Source organism: Hyla sarda, chromosome 2 (genome assembly GCF_029499605.1).
Source record: "Hyla sarda isolate aHylSar1 chromosome 2, aHylSar1.hap1, whole genome shotgun sequence".
In the NCBI taxonomy this organism is placed as follows: domain Eukaryota; kingdom Metazoa; phylum Chordata; class Amphibia; order Anura; family Hylidae; genus Hyla; species Hyla sarda.
Window position 1 is genome coordinate 45143010 of NC_079190.1, and position 22997 is coordinate 45166006.

The 22997-nt window shown below is 42.2% G+C and overlaps 1 protein-coding gene across 8 annotated transcripts in view; it reads left to right on the forward strand.

Moving 5' to 3' along the window:
- ZC3H12C (zinc finger CCCH-type containing 12C) overlaps nt 1-22997 on the forward strand; it is a 185709-nt gene that overhangs the window by 153319 nt on the left and 9393 nt on the right. For 5 of the 8 annotated variants that reach the window (XM_056561678.1, XM_056561674.1, XM_056561675.1 and 2 more), the window contains 2 exons: nt 13149-13906; nt 22390-22529. In XM_056561678.1, coding sequence (XP_056417653.1) covers nt 13218-13906; nt 22390-22529 — 829 coding nt within the window. In that variant the 5' untranslated portion in view covers nt 13149-13217. Of the gene's footprint in view, nt 1-3987; nt 4114-5116; nt 5221-8635; nt 8780-13148; nt 13907-22389; nt 22530-22997 lie in introns of those variants that run through there. The other 3 variants (XM_056561677.1, XM_056561672.1, XM_056561676.1) reach the window with 3 other exon arrangements.

The following is a 22997-nucleotide window of genomic DNA, read 5'->3' on the forward strand; positions in this document are numbered from 1 at the left end:
TGTATGTGTGTTTGTGTGCTGAATAATTAGGACTTTATACAATGATTTCAGCTTTAGGGTAGTGTCATCTGAAGTATTGTGGATAATAAAAAGTAATGTGGAATTTCAGTTATCAAAGAGATTTTATGGCCTTCATTGTAAGGCGGGACTTCTTTTCCAAGGTTAACACCAGCAGCACCATCAAAGTGATTTCACAGTTGGATCTGATGTTTCCTATTTGTTTCTTTCCTATTGCTTTTAGTGCCAAGATATTACACAGCGCTGTACAGAGATTGCCACCAGGCTGCCCAGTCATCAGTCTTTGTCTCCAATCTAATGTCCCCATCTCACACACTTATGGGCAATTTTATATGGGCCAATGAACCTATTAGTATGGTACTCGGATTTAGAAAATCAGATTTGAACTTTGGATATAAATTCTGCAAGACAACAGTGCTAGCCCCCAAGTTACCATGCTTCTTGTGTCTTGCTCTATATCCTCAGGCTTAAGACTTGCATAGTGTATTGGAGTGTTCCTTTCACTATATTTTGCATGCATGCCACTATTATGGTGTCAGATTACTATCAATGCTCTTTATGAAATGGCTCCAAAAAGTTAGATAAAGGATTTTCTGCCTACGTTTTTTGATTACCTAACCTCAGGATCGACCATTAATATCAGAGCAGTGTGGTGTGGACACCAAGCACCCAGTGGATGCTTATTATGGATGACACTTTGATCCCACAATATTTTAAATTACACCCTAGTTAAAGAACCTTCTACTGATGGGAGGAACTTGCTCTAGGCCCCGCCTTTCAGAAAAGAGGAACAGGAATTCAGTTAGTCAGCGTAGTGGAGAGTACCAAGGAAAGAGGCAGTGCCAAGCCTCTCTGCCAGTCAAGAGTTCATCTGATACCCCGGATTGCTTGGAGCTTTCCTAGCTCTTGCAAAGAACCTAAACCTGGTGATCCTATCCTAGTCCCTCCTGAAGGCAAGACAGAGAAATTGAATAGAGCCAGAAGGTGTACAAGAGCCCCATAGCATCACTGTAGAACTGTACAAGACTTTAGGCCTGGCCTAGGGTCAAATGGCTACTATTCTACAAGTCTTCAGAGACCCATACCCCACAGAGGGAAACTGCAGAGACATTGTGAGAAATACTGGGATTCACCTAAGTAAAGAGAGAGAAGAGAGTAGTGACACACACAGGTGAGAGTTGAGTTAACAAGTAACAGACACCTCATCACACTTCCGATTGTGAGATACCCTTGCTCCAGCCAAATCCTGAAGTTGAACTCTGCTAGAGACTGTACCTCCACTTGTGGAAGATCTTGACTGCTTATAGTGAAAGTAGTACCTTCTAGACATTGTTCCAGCTTCCGACTTCCTTGTGCACCACACCATCACTAGGTACCACAAAACACCATTGTTCTCCAACAAGATATCGGGTGTGCCCCAAGGGAACCATCACCACCAGAATTTACTATATAGCCTCCTTGTCACGATTCAGTGCCAATGTGACCAGTGCTACATCAACCCTGACCAGGGAAGAAGCACAGATCCCAGCAGTCCCAAGGAATTCTCTCCCACAGCAACTTTTACACTTACTGCCGCAGGATCACAGAGGCAGATTCACCAGGCAGCAAAAATGGTAGTTATTGCAAAAAGAGGAGCTAGTGCCAGTGTAGGCCCAGGAAAAAGCCTAATGCTCATGACACCGGATAATATTCTCATGACTTTATCAGTTATACCCTAGGCTTCCAGCTATATTTATTTCTAGTGAAGGTCCTGGGATGTTGGTCCATCTCTTAAGCTGCCCAACATTGGCGGGTTCTGCAGGCTGTCTAATGTCTATGGTGGGAGATCCAAATAACAGTCAGCTGAAAAGGTAGATGTTCCCCGATTCAGTTGTCCATTGTTGTTAAATTTCATATGAACGATTGTTCATGATGGGCAGGTCTGGTCTGGTTTTGCTGGTGGAATCCTACATACGATTGATGCCATGGATCACTATTGGCCCCACATTATGACCAAAAAAAGCCCCATGTGTATGGTTAGCTATGGACATTAGATGTCTGGCAGATGCTACCAAAGTTGCTTTTTTTGTCAACTTTTGGTCAGTGATGCTTGTTGATGTAATAAATTGGAGAAGAATATCTACAGGTTGAAAAACCAAAGAACAGCCTAGTGAGAGCTAACATGGCTGACAGTTATAGCTTTATTTCTGTCCATGAAACCTCAGGTAGAAGTGGTCTGTAATACAAAGAGGGGAGTTTTCAAGAGAACAACTATACACTCCAAAAAACTTTCAGACCATAGTGAACTTATGGGGTTCATACTGAAAATGTAGAATTTGGAGTTCATACATCATTTCAAGCACAGTCTAATACATAAGGCTAAATTCTGACCATTGGCAACTAAATTCTAATTAGAAACAACACCATTGGACCATGTGCTCTTTGTCATATTCTGTCCCCAAGTGTGGAACTCAAGATCTACACTTATGGAAAGAATATGACAAAGAGCACATTATGCGTCTGATCCCGAAACAGTTGTGACTGGTTTTGATGCCTATAAGGTCCTATTAGAATTTAACCTCATTTTCCAGAAACGAATTATAGACTACAAGCGTGAATATTGGGTTCCACAAGGGGGATGGTCATCAATATAGTATGATGATCCTAAAATACTGAAGACTTTCCCTGGGGCAAAACACAAGATCCCCGAGACTCCGACCAAATAGTCCTAATTCTCAAATATTAATTAGATTCATTTTTATTTTAGGCTATCTTCTCCTTATTGACCTATATTAAAAATTCCGACCGTTTTAGATTTTTATAAACTTTATACGCAGCCAAACAATCTTCCTATACAAGACAGCTGCAGATAAGCCTTTGCCCTCCAAATCCACAGGGAATAAACAGGAGGACACAGATGCTCCTTAATTTATTCAGGACCATCGCATTTGCAAGATGACCATAGGCCCGGCAGCTCAATGCATTTGTCTCAGACTTAATGATAAGGTTTCGGATTTCATGGGCTTTCATATTGAAATTTCCTGACCCCCAATAGACAGACGTGTGCTCCAGCAGTTAATTCAGGCAGCAAGCTGTTAAAAATGCAATTCTATTAGTACATCTGCTGTTTAGTAAATGTTCATCACCCTTTATCATGACCAAGACACAACAGGACAAATGTAATAATATGACATCTAATAATCTAATAATTAAAAAAAATAGTTATTTTTTTCTTTCTTTTCTAATATAATTTTTTTTTAATATTTTTTTTTTACTTTTTCTTAATATACAAGTTTAATATCTGACCAAGATAACTCACTACATAAAAAAAAATTATAATATTGAGTGAAAATGTAGGCCAATAAATTCTTTAGTTATTTTATATATTATTTTTTTATTCCTTTTAATTTTATTTTCTGTTCTCTTTTCTTTTTTTAAATTTTTAAAAAATTTTTTTTTTTTTTATTCCTTAAATTTTTTATTTTTTTTGCAATTATAATAAGATTTGCATGGGGATTTGCATGGAGATTCTTCATGCTTAAGCGTCCATGATGTCTTGAATTGCTTACCCGCTGATCAATCCCGATTCACTGATCACCGAGGCCGAATAAAAGTTGTCCTCAACTTTTTAGAACAGATTAAAAAAAAAAAAAAAAGTCCCCTGAATACACTTCCTCCAGCCGGAGCACATTGCTGGACTTATTGAACAATGATGTTGGTGGTTTCAGATTGGTTTGGCAGCTTCATTGTTCTCGAAGCGTAAACCAGACGCACTTATGTCCCAACCTCTTTCATAGGCCTTTTGTTCCTACCAAATTAATCTTTTTTCTGTGATAGCATTCATGATGGTATGTTAAAGGGCTTGCATCCTAGCAACTGAGGATGGTTGCTCGGCAACAGAGTTCCTGGTAGAATTTCCTTGTGAAGATACTTTTTTTATTTTTTTTTCTATGAAGGCTGCGCATATTAAAAACTAGCGCATTCAAACTTAAGAAGGAGCCGTCATAATTGGTCGGAGGCCCCGGTGAATAAGTTGGGCGCGCTTCAACTTATTTATGTTAATGTTCCTTATTCCTTTGAAGTCTGGGATTCTGCAGATTCTGAAGAAGATGAGAAGTGGGTTCACACATAGGGGGGAGAGTTATCAAAACCTGTCCAGAGGAAAAGTTGCCCAGTTGCCCATAGCAACCAATCAGATCGCTTCTTTCATTTTTGACAAGGCCTCTGCAAAATGAAAGAAGCGATCTGATTGGTTGCAACTGATGGGCAACTCAGCAACTTTTCCTCTAGACATGTTTTGATAAATCTTTCCCCCCCCCCCCCCCCCCCGTAGTATTTTACATGTTTTACTTTTTTATTCTACTTTTTTAAAATCATTTTTAAGATTAAAAACGCGTCGGCCAGATGTTACTCTAAAGTTTCCTATGAAATCTAAAAAGTTCTACATAAAATGCGCATGGATTTGTGACATTTTAGTTTTTAGGATGGAAATGTTTTCAGGTGTTTTACCCATAGGCTTCTTTGTAGAGCGGTGTTTCCCAACCATTGTGCCTCCAGCTGTTGCAAAACTACAACTCCCAGCATGCCCGGACAGCCTTCGGCTGTCCGGGCATGCTGGGAGTTGTAGTTTTGCAACAGCTGGAGGCACACTGGTTGGGAAACACTGTTGTAGAGTCTTAGGCTATGTTAAAGGGGTACTCCGCTGCTCAGCGTTTGGAACAAACTGTTCAGAACACTGGAGCCAGCGCCGGGAGCTTGTGACGTCATAGCCCCGCCCCCTAATTGCATCACGTGACAGCCGTCACGTCCCCTTCCATAGACTTGCATTGAGGGGGCGGGGTGAGACATCATTAGGGGGCGGGGCTATGACATCACCCGCTCCCAGCAGTTTGTTCCAAACGTTGAGCCACGCAGTACCACTTTAACACGTCAGAATTTCCGAGCAGAATTCCACATTGGAATTCCGCATGGAGATTCCGCAACAGCAGAGTCCCATTAATTTCAATTGGATTCTGCTGTACTGTGCACATGGCGGAATTTCCGCGCCAGATGTTTCTGTTGTGGAAATTCCAGTTCAGGTGTCCGCAGAAAGAGTGGATATGTCCATTCTTTCTGCTGACTCCATTGCCATGAGTCGGCACATTCCCAAATGGTCTAGTCATGCCGCCACCCACAGTCTGCAGAATTTCTGCACAGAGATTTTCCATGAGGACATTCTGGAGTGTAAATATAGCCTTAAATGTATTAAGGAGGTGTTTTTGTACCGGTATTACAGATGCAGAGCTTGGCCTGGCTGCTGGTCTATTGACCCACCATAATCTCCAGTCCGGCTGGGACTTGTAGCCATAATATAGGCCATATTAAGGCCCCATGCACATAACCCTGTACAGGTTCCAAGTTGTATGGAGCTATAACATGGCAGCCATAGATGTTTATGGAGGTTGTTTGTTATAGATTACAAATATTCTTATAGATAAATATGTGTCAAGCAATGTTAAGAAATGGACCATTTTTGATGAGTATATATTAGGTAATGTCTTAAAATAAAATATCAAACTTTTCCATGCCCAACGTTGAGTTTGTGTTCTTGATCTATAAATTAAAATGTGATTGGTTGTAGCCAGTTCATGTTTTTTTTTTATGCCTGCGACTACAACACTGTTATGCAAATGCTATGCTTTGGTACTTCCAAAGCTGTCATGGGGGTGGGGAAACACGACTGAACTGATGAAAGGGGTCTTATAGCTGATGGTAGCTACCGTACATACTCTTATGTCTCCCTCCCCCTCCAGCCAGCACTATGGAGGGTCCTTTAGAGAGCATTATATGTAACAATAGAAACAACAGAAACAGAATGTGTCAGCAGATAAGAACCATTTGGCCCATCTAGTCTTCCCCATATCCTGAATACTATGAATAGTCCCTATCGCTATCATATATGAAGCATAGCCTTATACCTATCTCTATCTTATATGAAGTATGAAGGATAGCCTTATGCCTATCTCTATCTTATATGAAGAATAGCCTTATACCTATCCCTGTCTTATATGAAGGATAGCCTTATACCTATCCCTATCTTATTTATAGGATAGCCTTATGCCTATCCCTGTCTTAAATGAAGGATAGCTTTGTGTCTGTCCCTTTCTTATATGAAGTATAGTCTTATGTCTATCCCTTTCTTATATGAAGGATAGCCTTATGCCTATCCCTATCTTATATGAAGGATAGCCTTATACCTATCTCTATCTTATATGAAGGATAGCCTTATGCCTATCCCTATCTTATATAAAGGATAGCCTTATACATATTTCTATCTTATATGAAGGATAGCCTTATACCTATCTCTATCTTACATGAAGGATAACCTTATGCTTATCCCTATCTTATATGAAGGATAGCCTTATACCTATCTCTATTTTATATGAAGGATATCCTTATACCTATCCCTATCTTATATGAAGGATATCCTTATACCTATCCCTACCTTATATGAATAATAGCCTTACTTAATATAAAAATACCGGCAGGGTGGCTAAAATACCGTCTGTGCCGGTAAAATACTGGCCAGGTGGCAACCCCACTTACAACTGAACTATGTCAGCCTCAACCCTTGTGCCATCAAGGCACGGTTCCTAACTCCTGCCCTGGTAATGCATATTGATAACACCGACCGGTCTACATGTCATTACTGAAGACTACTCCAGGGTAGAGACCAGATTTTCTATAAGAAAGAACAAACTGTTGTAACAGGAACCAAGACAGCAGTATCTAATCTGAGCTGAAGAACACCAACAATGCTGACGCTGCCCACTGACTTATAATGGGATCTGTCGGACTCAATTGCAGTGCCCATCGTTTTGATGGGAAGCATAGTGCTGCATGCTGTGTTATTCTACCCGTCAAACCTGAAGAAACTGTCGAAGGCTCCCAGCAGAATCTGTGACCGTAGTGTGAACACAACCTAAGCCGTATGCAGGACAAACCTAAGTCTCCTGTAGTTGTGCCGGCAGGCATCAAGAATGTTTTCATGTTTCTGTATGTTTATGGAGGGGATTAGGAGTTTAAAGGGGTACTCGAGTAGAAATTTTTTTTTTTTTTAATGAACTGGTGCCAGAAAGTTAAACAGATTTGTAAATTACTTCTATATAAAATCTTAATTCTTCCAGTACTTATCAGTTGCTGTATGCTCCACATGAAGTTGTGTAGTTCTTTCCAGTACTTATTACAGTGTTTTCCAACCAGGGTACCTCCTGCCAGCGGCTGTCCGAGCATGTTGGGAGTTGTAGTTTTGCAACAGCTGGAGGCACCCTGGTTTGGAAACACTGACTTATTAGCTGCTGTATGTCCTGGAGGAAGTCATGTAGTCTTTCCAGTCTGGCCACAGTGCTCTCTGCTGACACTTCTGTGCCATTTTAGGATACCCCATAGCAAACCTCTCCTGCTCTGGACAGTTCCTGACATGGACAGAGGTGGCAGCAAAGAGCACTGTGGTCAGACTGAAAAGAACTGCACAACTTCCTATGGAGCATACAGCAGCTGATAGGTACTGGAAGGATTAAGATTTTTAAATAGAAGTAATTTACAAATTTGAAAAGAAAACTAATGTGTGCAGCTCACAACCAGCGTCCAAGGTATATGTGGTTAAAAAGATCAGTCCCCACTGATCAACAATAATATAAAATAACAATAATATATTAACCACACCTCAAGGATGATACACAATGAACAAAAAATGATTGACAGTTTGATTGATAGAAATGCAAAACAATTTATTACACAATGTTATTCACAATATAAAATCAATTTAAAAATTAGATTAATAAAACATAAATATGATTAACTAAACTGATAGAGCAGTAGTGCATGTAGTTTTTTACCATTGGCCCTAATGGTATATATAAATGAGTATAGCACTGCTGTTAAAGGGGTACTCTGCCCCTAGACATCTTATCCCCTATCCAAAGGATAGGGGATAACATGTCAGATCGCCGCAGTGCCGCTGCTGGGGACCCCCGGGATCGCTGCTGCGGCACTGCGCGAGTTCGCTCTGCACGTAATGACGCGCAATACAGGGGCCGGAGCATCGTTACGTCACTGCTCCGCCCCTTGTGACGTCACGGCCCGCCCCCGTCAATACAAGTCTATGGGAGGGCGCGCGGCGGTCGTCACCCCCCTGCCATAGACTTGCATTAAGGGGACAGGTCGTGATGTCACGAGGGGCGGAGCCATGACATCACGCTGCTCCGTTCCCTGTATCGCCCGTCATTACGCACAGAGCGAACTCGCTCTGTGCTGTAATAATAGCGCAGTGCCGCAGCGGGGATCCCGGGGATCCCCAGCAGCGGCACCGCGGCGATCTGACATCTTATCCCCTATCCTTTGAATAGGGGATAAGATGTCTAGGGGCGGAGTACCCCTTTAAGTTATCGGCCGATTATCCGGCATAAACTGTTAGTCCGGCAATAATATGGAACAGTCTTAGCACTGCTCCTCCAGAAGCCGGCACATCTATTGAAACAAGTCATTTATCCATCCACTGCATCAGCTGGGAGTCTCACCTACCTGCCGCACAGACTTGCCTCACACGCTACTATATGCACAGGTGTCCTGTTCTGGCTGGTTAAGCAGAGGTCCGATACCAACACAGCCGCACGCCACCGCTACAGACCTCCGACGTGGGAGCCTCATGCCAGAGCCCCGCCGCTAGACAGATTCCAATCAACGTCTATTACATCAACTTTACCATCTTTGGCCCGTCGCAGTACGGAGACCGGCGGACAGGGTGAGAGATAACCAATCCCTTAATATTCCCGAACAGCTCAGTCTGTTAATCAAAGACTGTTTCATATTATTGCCGGACTAACAGTTTATGGCGGATAATCGGCCGATAACTTAACAGCAGTGCTATACTCATTTATACATACCATTAGGGCCCAATGGTAAAACACTACGGGGGAGATTTATCAAAACCTGTGCAGAGGAAGAGTGGTGCAGTTGCCCATAGCAACCAATCAGATTGCTTCTTTCATTTTCCACAGGCCTCTAAAGAGGCCTGTGGAAAATGAAAGAAGCAATCTGATTGGTTGCTATGGGCAACTGCACCACTCTTCCTCTGCACAGGTTTTGATAAATCTCCCCCTACATGTACTATTGCTCTATCAGTTTAGTTAATTATATTTATGTTTCATTAACCTAATTTTTAAATTGATTTTATATTGTGAATAACATTGTATAATAAATTGTTTTGCATTTCTATCAAACTGTCAATCATTTTTTGTTCATTGTGTATCATCCTTGAGGTGTTGTTAATATATTATTGTTCATTTACAAATCTGTTTAATGTTCTGGCACCAGTTGATTTAAAAAAAATAAAAATTTGTTTTCCACGGGAGTACCCCTTTAAGAAAAATGAAGCTCCAACTACTATAAAGAATCCACAGAATTATGGATAATACTCTTGCGCAGAAAACTGCACTTTGTGTTCTCCCTTGGCTGTAAATATTACAAGCTCCGCACAGTCTGACTGCCCGTACGCGTTGACAGCTACACTTGGATTTATGTTACAGAAACCCTCATTGTGGAGATGTATTGATAAATGTTGATTTACAGTCTCGTAGGGCCTGGAGGCTACAATACTTCCCTAGAGAACCCTGTTCTGAATGCAGTTCTTATATCAAAGAGCAGATCAAGTGGTTGATGGATAAAAGTCAAGATTTTAGCAAAATAATCCACATTTCAAAGGAAAACCAGACAAACTGTATGAAAATGTCGTTGAACATTGCTCGGAGGTTTATCCAGTTAACTCATGTAGGACCTGAGAAGATGCTGTGAATGCAAGATAGATGCAGATTAAAGGAACGCAGAAGTCGTCTATATCACCGGATCTCAGGGAACAAGAAACCTGGGGTTCTGTCTGATAAGGACTCCTGCAGTGACACACCAACCATAGTGACACGATCATTACCACTATGGGAACTGCCAACTCTGACTCTAAACTGCCCCTATACCAAAGCTGTATTCCTATTTCTATTAAAGAGTATATCTTATTAACTTGATACATTTAATAATCCTCCCAGTTCACTCCCCCCCATCATGATAGACCACCCCCGCCTTTATTTTTATTATTTTTTTGTTTTCTATCTTGATATTGCTCTGTATTTTCTGCCCAGGTTCAGGTTCACAGACTGGGAAGAGGTGTTCTCCAGCAGGCGTGACATCATTTGAAGCCATACAGGGGAGAACTTCCTCCCTTACTCTGCAACCAACAGCAAATGGCAGTTAAGTGTGAGGCTTGGTTCACATCACGTTTTCAGCCATACGGGACCGCATACAGCAGGGGGGAGCTAAAACTGGAGGCTCCTGTATGCCTGCCGTATGCCGCCCGTATGTAATTAATTTCAATGAGCCAACCGGAGTGGAATGATGACTCCGGTCGGCCCATTCTTGCTCTCATGCGATTTTTCACCGGACCTAAAACTGTGGTCGACCACGGTTTTAGGTCTGGTGGGAAAACCGCATACGGGGCAAAAATGAGCCGACAGGAGTCATCATTCCACTCCGGTTGGCTCATTGAAATGAATTACATACGGGCGGCATGCGGCAGGGATACGGGAGCATCCGGTTTTAGCTCCCCCCAGCCGTATGCGGTCCCGTATGGCTGAAAACATTATGTGAACCCAGCCTGAGAGGAGCTATGATTGGGTCAGGCTGGACACACCTCCCTCAGTACTCCAGACTGCATTTCCTGTGTTTGGACTTTTGCCAGGCCAACAGGAGTCCAAAGTCTGTGCAAAATATGGGGGGAAATATGCTCTGGAGAAGTAGGGAGACACGTAGTGGCAGCTTTTTTTAAACACAAATAAAAATAGAAAACTTCATTTTTTTAAACAAACTACATTAGAAAGATTTTTTTTAATGTACCATAAGGAGTGCAATAGCAACAATTAGTTATAATGAGAGTGCCCATTTAAGGGGATTGTCCATTGAAGAACAACTTATCCTCTATTCCCAGGATGGGGGAGGAAGTGTCTAATCATGGAGGTTTGACCACTGGAACCCCACACGATCTCCAGAATGGGTCATAGGAGAGAGTGTGTGCTGCAGACAGCATGCATATTAAATTCTGGAGGATCGTCCAGGATACTTGAGTACAGCACACGCTCTTCCCATTCTGGAGATCACAGGGGTACTCCTCTATTTTGTGGATCATAGAATTAGAATATAGGGGGAAATAATGGATCATATTGGGTCATATTATAGAATATAGAGGGTAACAATGGATCAGATTGGGTCATATAAAATATAGAAGAAAACAATAGATTATATTGGGTCATATAGAATATTTTTACCTTTTTATATCTGCTTATTACAGTAAAGAACAAAAGAGGCGAAAATGTGGAATTTTCATTGCAAATTCTGACATAACCCTGGAAAGTTTTCCCTTCTATTCCTAGATTTCCCTTCTATTTCTAGTAGAAAAGCACTTTTTATAGTTAGTCGGGGCAAAGACCACAGTCTACAGCAGCCCTAGTAGAGTTGCTGGAGTCTCATCAGGTCCTGTAGTGATTGGTTGTCACACAGATGTCAGATTTACCATAGTCTAGAGCATCTCAGCCATCTGCAGCCTTCCCAGACTGACAGGGGTGGTGGGAATGTCTGCAATCTGCCGAACCTCCGGATAATTCCAACCAGGACAGTCATCCTAATTAGGAGCCATTAGTTCTTCCCGTCCATGGTTTGGGTGCGAGTAGGATTCCCATGAGACAATTTTGTTTGTGCAATATGTCTAGCGTGTCACTCTCTTCGGCCTATGCGAGCACAATTGTATATCTCATGGTGAAATAAGAGCCATAATACTGTGTACATGTTCTATATTTCTGTATATTTGAGATGATGTCAGAAAGTGCCTCTTGCAAAGCTGTGTTAGAAGCCTCCCTTGTTATTTGTGTTATAGCAAAAAAAAAAAATTACAATTTTAACGCCCCTGGCAGTAATAAAATGTGTTGCCCAAAATGGCCAATGTTTTCTAGGGCTCCGACGTTGTCACATAAGGAGACAAACATTCGTGGACCAGCCGGTGTAGAGGATGACTATAGGGAGGTGCATTAAGTAGCTGTGAGGAAGAGTAGATGATGGTGGGCATGATTGTATTATTAATAGCAGAGTATCCAGTGTTGCCTGTCTTCTTACCTAAACTATGTGGGACCGGAAAAGCACCAATGTATTTCTCATTCTCATATCTCATTCTCATATCCCATCCTCATATCCTGACCTCATATCTCGTCCTCATCCTCATATTCCAAGCTCATATCTCACCCTCAAATCCTGACCTCATATCTCGTCTTCATCCTCATATTCCGACCTCATATCCTGACCTCATATCTCGTCCTCAACCTCATATTCCAAGCTCATATCTCACCCTCATATCCTGACCTCATATCTCGTCCTCAACCTCATATTCCGACCTCATATCCAGTCCTCGTATTCCATTCTCATATCCTGTCCTCATAGCCTGACCTCACATCTCATCCTCATATCTTGTCCCCTGCACTAACTATTCTCTACACCTGCCTGCAGGACAGTTGGCATGATGTTTAAAAGTCCTGGACAATCTCTGCAGCCCCAGAAGAATGTGTTCAAGGGATGTACCAGAAATCCCTTAGACTTGCACGGGGCTTCAGGATTTATGTGAAATAATAGTGGAGAAGCTGTCATGAACATTGATGGATGGACATGATAGATTTCAAGAAGTTACATTTTTATTTGAAATTTTATAATTTAATTGTATAAATTAACATTTTTTGTAGCTTATTGCTCCTTTTGAATAATAAAAACTGGTATAGAAGGCAGCACTTAAAGCCTCTAGACCCTAATCCAAAGACTGTAACAGGGCACATGGTGAACTTTAATGTGGTAGGGCAAACTTTTGTCCCCTAATTCACCAGGGACCAGGTATGAATTCTACCTCTGCACCCTTTGTAGTTACACCCTTGAGACCAGGCCTCCATCTTTTGGCATTACAGTCTCTTTATAGGTTGCAAATTGTAGCCTAAAAAGTTGTTTTAATACCAGCACAATGACCTCTTCTCGATCCTATTAGATCATTTTTTTTGTGACCATATTTTCTAATATTTACTTTGCTTCATTTTCAGGAATTCAGGTCATTTTATCAAGGCTTCAGAAATAACAACAAGGTGGAGTCGGACACATGTACCGGCTTCATGGGCTTGAAAGATGACTTTGGCCATAGCTTTGGGCGCCTCTATACAGAGACCAGTGATACACACTTAAGTGCAATTGTTCCGTGGACTATTCTGCGGAAGCCAACCATGGATAAAGTTAATTCCAGGAAGGATGATTCAGACAAAGATACCTCTGAGGAGACCTGCAGCTCCAGTTGTGACTCAGAAGAAAGCACAAATTCTGACAATGAGTCCGAGCTGTCGAGAAGACTTGTAGCCGAACCTTGTCGGGTGACCAAGAAGCACAGGCAGCTCTGTCGTTCTCCTTGCATCGAGCCATACATACTAAAAAGAAATGAGATTCTAGAAGATCTTAAAAGTGAACATGACCAAACAGACTCTAAGGAGATAAAGAAGCCACCAGATGAAGTAAAGGAATACCAAACTAAACTGGACTTTGCACTTAAGTTGGGTTACTCGGAAGAGCAGGTTCTTCTTGTCCTCAACAAGCTTGGTACAAATGCTTTAATCAATGACATTTTGGGGGAACTTGTTAAGCTTGGCAGCAAGAGCGAGCCAGAGCAAAATGGCGGCTTGAGTAACTCAGCTGTACGGGAAGCATCTTCCTTTGAATCGCAAAGACCCGAATCTCCATTTCATCAGGAGGGAATAGATGACAGTGAAAACTTAAGGCCTATCGTCATTGATGGGAGCAATGTTGCTATGAGGTGAGTGATACTGTGAATACCATACACGAGATCCACAACTATGAGATCCAAAGACTAGTATGATTAACCAGGTACATAGAGTGGCATGGCTGACTACCACTTCTTGTGTTCTTTTTATTTATTTATTTTTTTTGGTTCAGGCTTCAAGGGGTATTCTGTTGGAAAACACATGTTTTTAAATCAACTAGTACCGGAAAGTTAAATAGATTTGAACATGACTATTATTTAAAAATCTTAATCCTTCCATTACTTGTCATCTGCTGTGTGCTCCAGAGGAAGTTGTGTAGTTCTTTCTAGTCTGACCACAGTGCTCTCTGCTGCCACCTCTGTCTGCTTCAGGAACTGTCCAGAGGAGGAGAGGTTTGCTATGGGGATTTGCCTCTACTCTGGATAGTTTCTGACATGGACAAAGGTGGCAGCAGAGAGCACTGAGGTCAGACTGTAAGGAACTACACAACTTCCTCTGGAGCCTTTACGCAGCTTATAAATAGTGGAAGGCCTAAGATTATTATGAGGCAAACAGCAGCTGATAAGTAGTGGAAGGCCTAAGATTATTAAATAGAAGTAATTTCCAAATCTGTATAGCTTTCTGGAACCAGCTGATTAGAAATATATATTTTTTCCACCGGAGTAACCCTTTAAAGGGATATTCCCATCGGAGACAGGTATGGCATATCCACAAGATGTGCCAAATGTGTCTCATAGATGCAGGTCACTTTTCTGGGACCTGCACCTATCTGAAGATCAAGGGAATCTGGTCGGCCTGTGGCCCTTGGAAATTGCTAGAAATATGAATAAAGCCAAGGCTGAGATTTGGATTTACAGAAATGGCATAGCATGGAATTCTTCTTTAAAGAATATGTAATTGATCTGGACAAAAACATTCTCTTTATATGTGACAGGGTCTCCAAAAATATTTTAGCTATCCGTCTCACAGTGGTTGGCAGAATTGTGATAAATAGAGGGAAGAATAGAGGGTAGACTTGTAGGCTGTGAGCTTGGCCTGTTTTGCTGGATACCAACATGACTGCCATAAAGCAGCTACTTCACTGGTCAGACGCTAGATGTAATAAAAGCTTTGATCATAAATGACTGAACTTGTGTAAGAAAGACTTCACACTAGAGAGAAGCATCAAAGACACCAGCGAATTGGTTATTTTTTTAGGTTTGTGTTTGCAATAAGGTGGAAACTCCCACCAAGCTATGAAACCTATTTTCATATAATCCTGTAAATAGAAGAAGGTCGTCCTTTCAGGTCATCTTGCTATGGAGGACCTGTCTTGTATTACACAGACAGTTGTATATATGGGCTCTGTGTAATGCATCATTTTCCCTGTGGGGGCACTGCAGTGGATTGACTAACAACTGGTCACTGGAGGTCTTAGCAGGGGGCACTTTATGATCAGCCTATTGTTAAGGCACCAGACAGACCCTGACCGATCAAAACATTTGACTTGATTTTTAAATGACAGGGACACTTTAAAGGGGATCTATCTGCTCTATTGGTTTCTAAGAGCTGCAGACACTGTTGGATAGTTATTAGGGTATAAAAGCAAACTGTACCTTTCCTTGGGGTGATAGTGGTTGCCAGACCTATAAAATTCACTTTCAATTTTGCAGCCAAGTGTCAGGAAGGCAGAGACGAGCTTATCAAGTGCCAAAGCCTGGCATTCTTACCCGCTTCAACTTCCAGCCTCAGCTCCAGGAATGGTCCCACTTGCTTTAAAGGGGTACTCCTGTGCCCCAGCCTTCTGAACATCCGGTTCAGAAGGCTTGGAACAGCGTTCATGATGTCACACCATGCCCCCTCCTATAGACATCAATGGAGGGGAGGGGCATGGCGTGGCGTGACGTCACAAGGGGGCATGGCCGTGATGTCGCGACGGCTGCTCCAAGACCTCTGAACTGGATGTTCAGAAGGCTGGGGCATAGGAGTACCCCTTTAATACCCTATCCAAGGCCTATCAGCTATCCAATGGTGTCTACAGCTCCTAGAAGCAAATACAGCTGACAGAGGATGCACACTGTTTATCTGTATACTGTTATTGCCCTTGAGGTTTCAGGAGTACTTTTTTCAGTTTTTGCTCATAGATACACTTTAAAGGTCTATTCCCACGTACAGTATTCTGTGCAGATTTGATGTGCAGGATTTCAAGCTGTGTTCAGGCATCAAATCTGCGCAGAATACTGTACGTGTGAATAGACCATAAAGGGATGTGCGGTGTTTGGTAGTCATTCTATATTGTTCATCTGATCTGTCCTTAGAGAGTATTATATCTTGAATTCCTATGACCTGACAGATGACACCCAGCTTACTTGGCGCGGTGCCCTATTGTTATTATGTTGCCCTGTAGATTAGAGACAGACATCTTTATGGAAAGCTGAGAGAATACTACATGCTATATAATGGGATTGACTAGTATAAAAAGGTGGGTCTTTTTTTCGGGCAACAGCGCCACGCTTGTATATAGATTGTGTCTGGTATTGCAGCTTAATCTGATTCACTTGAGATCTCTTCTGGCTGACCACATTTTATACAAAGTACAGAAAGTAGGGCACTTACCTACAGTCTGACCTGATGTAATGTAAGTTGTAAGTGATTATGTAGTTTACAATAGGTTTTGGTGTAAACTGTCGCAAATGTAGATAGAGTAGATTTGTGACTTTTTCATTACCGATCACAGGTATAAATTTTATATTCGGACTTCGGACAGTTTAAAGTGTGCCATATTAATTATAAAGTGTGCCATATTAATTATAAAGTGTGCCATATTAATTATAAAGTGTGCCATATTAATTATAAAGTGTGCCATATTAATTATAAAGTGTGCCATATTAATTATAAAGTGTGCCATTTAATACATTTGGGGAATAACTACCTTCTTTGTAACTATGGGCCATTGTACTTAGGCCAGCAGTTGACAGAACATGTCACTGTCGCTTAAAAAAAGGATTGGCAAGTTTAAGGTTTTGATCATTTGGGTCTTGTGCTGAGACCCCCAGCGATCCCTATAACACACTGGAAGAATTTGGATAAGTAGTTTTCTCCCCATCTCACTGTGTAAGACAGGAGCCATAGACTTACTATAGAGTCCATTCCTACAGCGAGACAGAGAGAGAAGCACTTAGCTGAGCACTTCTCTTGCCTTGTTCTGGAAGACTGATGATACAAATGGCTGGACTGAAGCTTTACCTAATTTTTAGCCTGGCAGCCCAAACAGAAGTCAGAAGATTGTGGGGAATCCATTGTGTGCTCAAATAGGACTTGTGACCACCCCAGAAAAATGGGATTGCAATATCATTAAATAGCTCAGAGTTACCTGATCGCACTGCCTTTTTACAGTTTCATGATAAACCCTCCTATTCCCAGGATATAAGGGTTTATAATATGTCGGACAATTCAGGGAATAAGTCAGATGGGCGTGAACTTAATTTTAATAATGGGAGTGACAATATGGTGATGGGTGGGATTATACAGTCAGGGGGTGTGAGGTTGCACATTAAGGGCCGGGTACGCCTAATACACCTCCTGACTGTATAATCCCACCATCACCTGACAGTCACTCCCATCTGAAATTCACGCCCATCTGACTGAATCCCTGAATTGTCAGACAAACTATAAATCCTCATATCTCAGGAGCGTAAGGATGTATCAAGAAACTGTAATAAGTGGTGTGATCAGGGCACCCTAAATTATTCACAGGGTAGCTGATATCTGTCTCATTAGTGGGGGTCCAATTGCTGGGACACAAAACAATCACCAGAACAGGGGTTCCACTTGTCCTTGTTTAAATGGACAGTGATCTTGTATGTGCCCTGCCATTCCATTCAGTGGAAGCCAATGGGACTGGCAGAGATAGCTGAGTATAACATTCTGCTAGCTTCATCAGTCCCATAGAGTTAGAATGGAGCAGTAGTGCACATACTCAATCACCATCCATTCAACTCGGGACTTCTTTTCTAATGTTCAGTGCGGAGTCCAAGAAATTGGATCCCTTCCTATCAGACATGTGGGGAGGCTGTGATGAGGGCAGATGGCATTAACCCCTTGTATTCGTGACTCCAGGGCGTGATTAATCTCTGCACCACCCGAGGCATGGCCGCTGGATCCTGGGCTAGGCGCGGGGCAAATAATGACTCAGATGCCAAGCTACGGAACAACGGCAGCTTTACTGTATAGATAAAAGATGGAATAGTGTTTACAGCTCAGTTAGGCCCAAGGAGGTGACAAGTGACTTCAGAGACTTGCGGGCTCGCTGGTACTTGTAGTGGACCTGGACAGAATGCTGCAGACCCACCACACAAGTCACCTGGTCACTGACACCTTCCGTGGTTACAAGACTTGGTAAAAACATTTAAAGGCATACAACATTATAAAGACAATGCAATACATAACATAGGGTATAATTAACCATTTGAGCTATATACCATTGTCTGAGAGCATAACGATACTGCCTAGTAGCCATATTAATATATACTATATATTTTATGCAGTACCTGCTGTTCCCATGTCCCTACACGGTACGGTCATGCAAATAATAATGCCGTAAATTGATAAGTATCATATAATATAGTATAATGATATGATAGAGCGCTCAGATAATACCGCCATACAGAGACTAACTAACAGCTCCAGGCAAAAATTTTCTATTATCAGTACTATACAAATAACTTTCAAATTTGTGGGGGTCCAAAGTTGCAAGGCCATCTGTGGCACCCCCTTAGTAGGCTGAATGCACCTAAGAATGGCCCTCACTATGTCTACCTGCAAAACAGTATATTTATTTATTTTAATTTATATAGCGCCAACCTTCTCAAACACTGTGGGGGAACGTACAAGCTGAGATGTGTTCATCAGTCAAACACGAACCCAGGACCCCAACGGGGAAGCAGAACTCTGTTCTATGTCTTAGCAGGGAATGAGGCTTGGAACAAACCTAATTCTATCCTCACGAAGCCCAGAAATTGTTAATTACACGACTCCGAACAGACGATTGTTCTACGTGTAATCTGGTTATTGTCTGACATTAAGAAATTCTAGCAATAGGGAAAATGTAGTTAAATTCCACATGGTGTTCAATTAATTATCTTTCCATCGCGGCGATTCCCCGCGCGGCTGTGAATAGAAATACATGTGATAAGTAGTCATTGGTATAATTGCTAATGTTCTCCGAGATCCCACTACAGACTAGAAATCATTACATCCAAATTGCTCTTGTAATTTCCCTTTCATCTGTTTGATTACTAGGGGTGATCTCAGATAAGGCCTGAAAGCTTATATGAAGAGAACAGGGGAGGGTGTTATAGGGACTAGAAGTGACTCCTAATAAGGACAGCGATTGACAGGACTGATTTGTATTAGTATACTTCTGTGGGTAAATTGTGCATTGAGGGCTCCTACCCATTTATCCGGTAGTCTAGCAAAGTGCCATCCAGCATGCAGATGCTTGAAGAAAAATCATTGAATGCTGAATTTTTTTTATCTGGTGAAACGTTGCCACAGGGCAATGATGTCAGATGGCTTAAAGGGGTACCCTGCCCCTAGACATCTTATTCCCAATCCAAAGGATAGGAGATAAGATGTCTGATCAATAGGGTCCTGCCACAGGGGCCCCCGCAATCTCTGTGCAGCACTCGGTGTTCATTTAGACCGCTGGGTGCAGGCGGCTGGGGTCGTGATGTCACTGCCACGCCTCTCGGTATCTCAAACCACGCCCCCTTAATGTAAGTCTATGGGAGGGGGCGTGGTCGTGACATCACAAACCCCCCGCTGCCCACTCCAAGCATTCGGAACAAAATGTTCTGAATGCTGGGCAGCGGAGTACCCCATTAAAGGTCCGGTACCATGAACTTGTTGCCTTTAGTGTTCCCTTCCAGGATGGCTCAGGGACACCAGACATATGTGAACCCAGCTTAAAACATAATCTACCAGTAAAAGGTTGTTGTTGTTTTTTTTTTTTTTTTAAAAATGCCACCATAGTCGTGTTTGGTCTTGACGGGCAACTTGGCATTCCGGGATGAGATGTTGAAATTCAGAAGGCCCGATCCTCTTTTCCCCAGATGTCAGGGGAGAGTCAGGAAGTACTTGGAAGACTTGCATGGGGGCTTTAAAGTGTTATTATAATTTTTCAAAACTTTTGACTTGTTATGGAGAGATGTTACAACTTCTGATCCGTGAGGGTCTGGGTGTTCAGACCTCCACTGATCACTAAACAGAGCAGGGTGAAGCTCTCGGTCGAGCAGTTCTCTCCCCATCTCACTGCAGGAGACAGACTCCATGGACTTACTATAGAACCCGTTTCCTGCATCAGATGGCCGTCTCCCAGTTCTCTTTAGTGATCGGTGAAGGTCTGATTACAATGTCTATCCACAAACTACGTATATGCAAATTGGTTTACTAAAATGACTCTTCCGTTCCTCCACAAAGCTCGATTCCAGTTTTACATTTGCATTGCCATGTACAGGATGTTCTCCGCCAATTTCTTTTCAGTGCTGCCGGGATAATGAGCAGTCAATGAGAATATTTTTGTTATTCAGCTCTGATGAATATTCTGACTGATGGGATAGAATGCTCATTGGCATTTGTGAGCCTAAAAGATTTCCCGCTCGTGTGAGCCCTAGGTCGGATTCAGAAGGCCACGCTAGGGCAGCAATTTAACATTCATATTAAAGCTACAAGACCCCAACACCCATATCTACTAAACGGGAATTACCATAGAGTTCCAGCAAAAGCTAAAATGTGGTCATAAGCCATGGGGTAGGGTCACACATAGGGGGAGATTTATCAAAACCTGTGCAAAGGAAAAGGTGTCCGGTTGCCCATAGCAACCAATCAGATCGCTTCTTTCATTTTTAACAAGACCTCTGCAAAATGAAAGAAGCGATCTGATTGGTTGCTATGGGCAACTGGACAACTTTTCCTTTGCACAGGTTTTGGTAAATCTCCCCCATAGCGTATTTGACGCTAGGTATTTGACGCTGCTTATTTCAGTGCTAGCAAAGTCTATGGGGGGTATTTATCAAAGGAGTTATGTGTTTTTTTCACGTAACTTTGGCGCAATACTGTGGCGCAGTGTCTTTTTGCACCAAAGTTTGGCGCATCTTCTCCACTGTCATTTTTACAACTTTCTCAAAATCACACGGTCCTGTGTGTGATTTTTTACTTTAGTCAGTAATTCATCATTTGCGCCAATCGATCTTTGGCGCAATTTTGGTGCAAATCGTGTTTTTTTTGGCGCAAAATGGCGCCAAGTAATGTTGCACATGGAAAACACACTTAGCAATGTCAGAAAATGTAAAAGGCGTCAAAATACATTTAAAACATTTCTTTGTGAAAGCATCGACGCCTCGAGGGCTGCTCAATACTATCCTGCGACATAGTTGTCTCTGAGGAACCTTCACCCTCCGTTGAGCCAGCATTGGACATGGCCGGACAGGTTCAGGAAAGGTAAAGCACTAAAGCAGTGGTCTCCAACCTGCGGACCTCCAGATGTTGCAAAACTACAACTCCCAGCATGCCCGGACAGCCAACGGCTGTCCGGGCATGCTGGGAATTGTAGTTTTGCAACATCTGGAGGTCCGCAGGTTGAAGACCACTGCACTAAAGTAACCAAAAAAAAACTACTCAAGTTGAAAATAAAATCCATTTCACATGGTGGTCATAAACCCCACAAAAGAAAATAACTCATGTCGCTTGCTGAGATACTGCAGGAGGGACCCCGAAATGGCTGCACAAGGGGTAAAATACGCGTCCTCTGTGGGGGTAAGTTCTGTGTAAAAGGCGCTGGGAACGGCTGATTTCAACATTTGAGCCAAAATTACTAACATTGGCCCTCATTTACTATTCTAAACCCGACTTCTTTTGTCGGTTTTTTTGGCGCATCTTTGTCTGCACCATGTCGCAGACATCCTGCGCCAGTCTGCGACACTATGCGACATTTTTTCCCGACGGACCCGATGTGGATTCTCCCAAACCCGAAAAAGGGGCGTAACCTGACATTTCTGAGCTTTCCCACGCATTTATAAAGGTTTCCAACCCGAATTTGTTGAACTGTTGTGGATTTTTTCCCGACAACTCAGAGGAGTTGGAAACCAAAACCAACAAAACCCACGTGCGACAAACAGGATGCGGCATAATAATAAATACCAGGGGAAAAAGCAGTCGGGTAAGAAAGCAAGATAGACTTACAACCCGATTTTCGAAGTAAATGAGGGCCAATGTGCACCAAATGATAAATTTGGTCATGTCCATGAAAACCAAAGTGAAAAAAAAAAAAGGGTAAAAAGAAACGGTCAACAGGCAAAATTGATAAATACCCCCCTATGTGTTTATTATTACTTCCATGGACTTTGCTATAAAAGAAATACGCAACATCAAATACACAGTGTCAAATATCTGGGTACTCAGTTGGGCCTCGCTCGTCATGATTACTATACAACAACATCTACTAATACTAATGACTGTTTTTTGTTTTGTTTTTTAGCCATGGAAATAAAGAAGTATTTTCTTGCCGCGGGATCAAGCTCGCTGTCAGCTGGTTCCAGGACAGAGGACATAAGGATATTACAGTGTTTGTACCAGCCTGGCGAAAGGAACAGTCACGACCCGATGCTCTTATTACTGGTTAGTGATAACATCTTTCCTTTCAAATCCAAAATTGATTTTTGTAAAGTACTTTATCTGTACCATATAGTACCCCTGTGTGCCCGGCCTGGACCAAGCTGGAGCCATTCAATTTCCTGAATTTCGTACCATTATCTTACAACTATCCTGAACTTTTTTCTATTTATTTAGATTTTGTGACTGCTTGTGCTCCCCAATTGTTATTTTATTGGGACAACGTTTTCTAGTTTTCTATGCCTTGACTTATTCTTCTATTATTCCTCCGGGAGACTGTCAGGTCAGTGATGACAATGACATCCGTAACATCCAGTTGTCAAGTCTAAGTTTCCAGGAAGAATAAACGAGAAACCGCAGAAAAATTATTTTATTGGGCATATAAATACTTTCTTATATGTCAGGAGAGGTGACAAGTTGTCTTTAAAGGGGTATTCCAGGCCAAAACTTTTTTTTTGTATATCAACTGGCTCC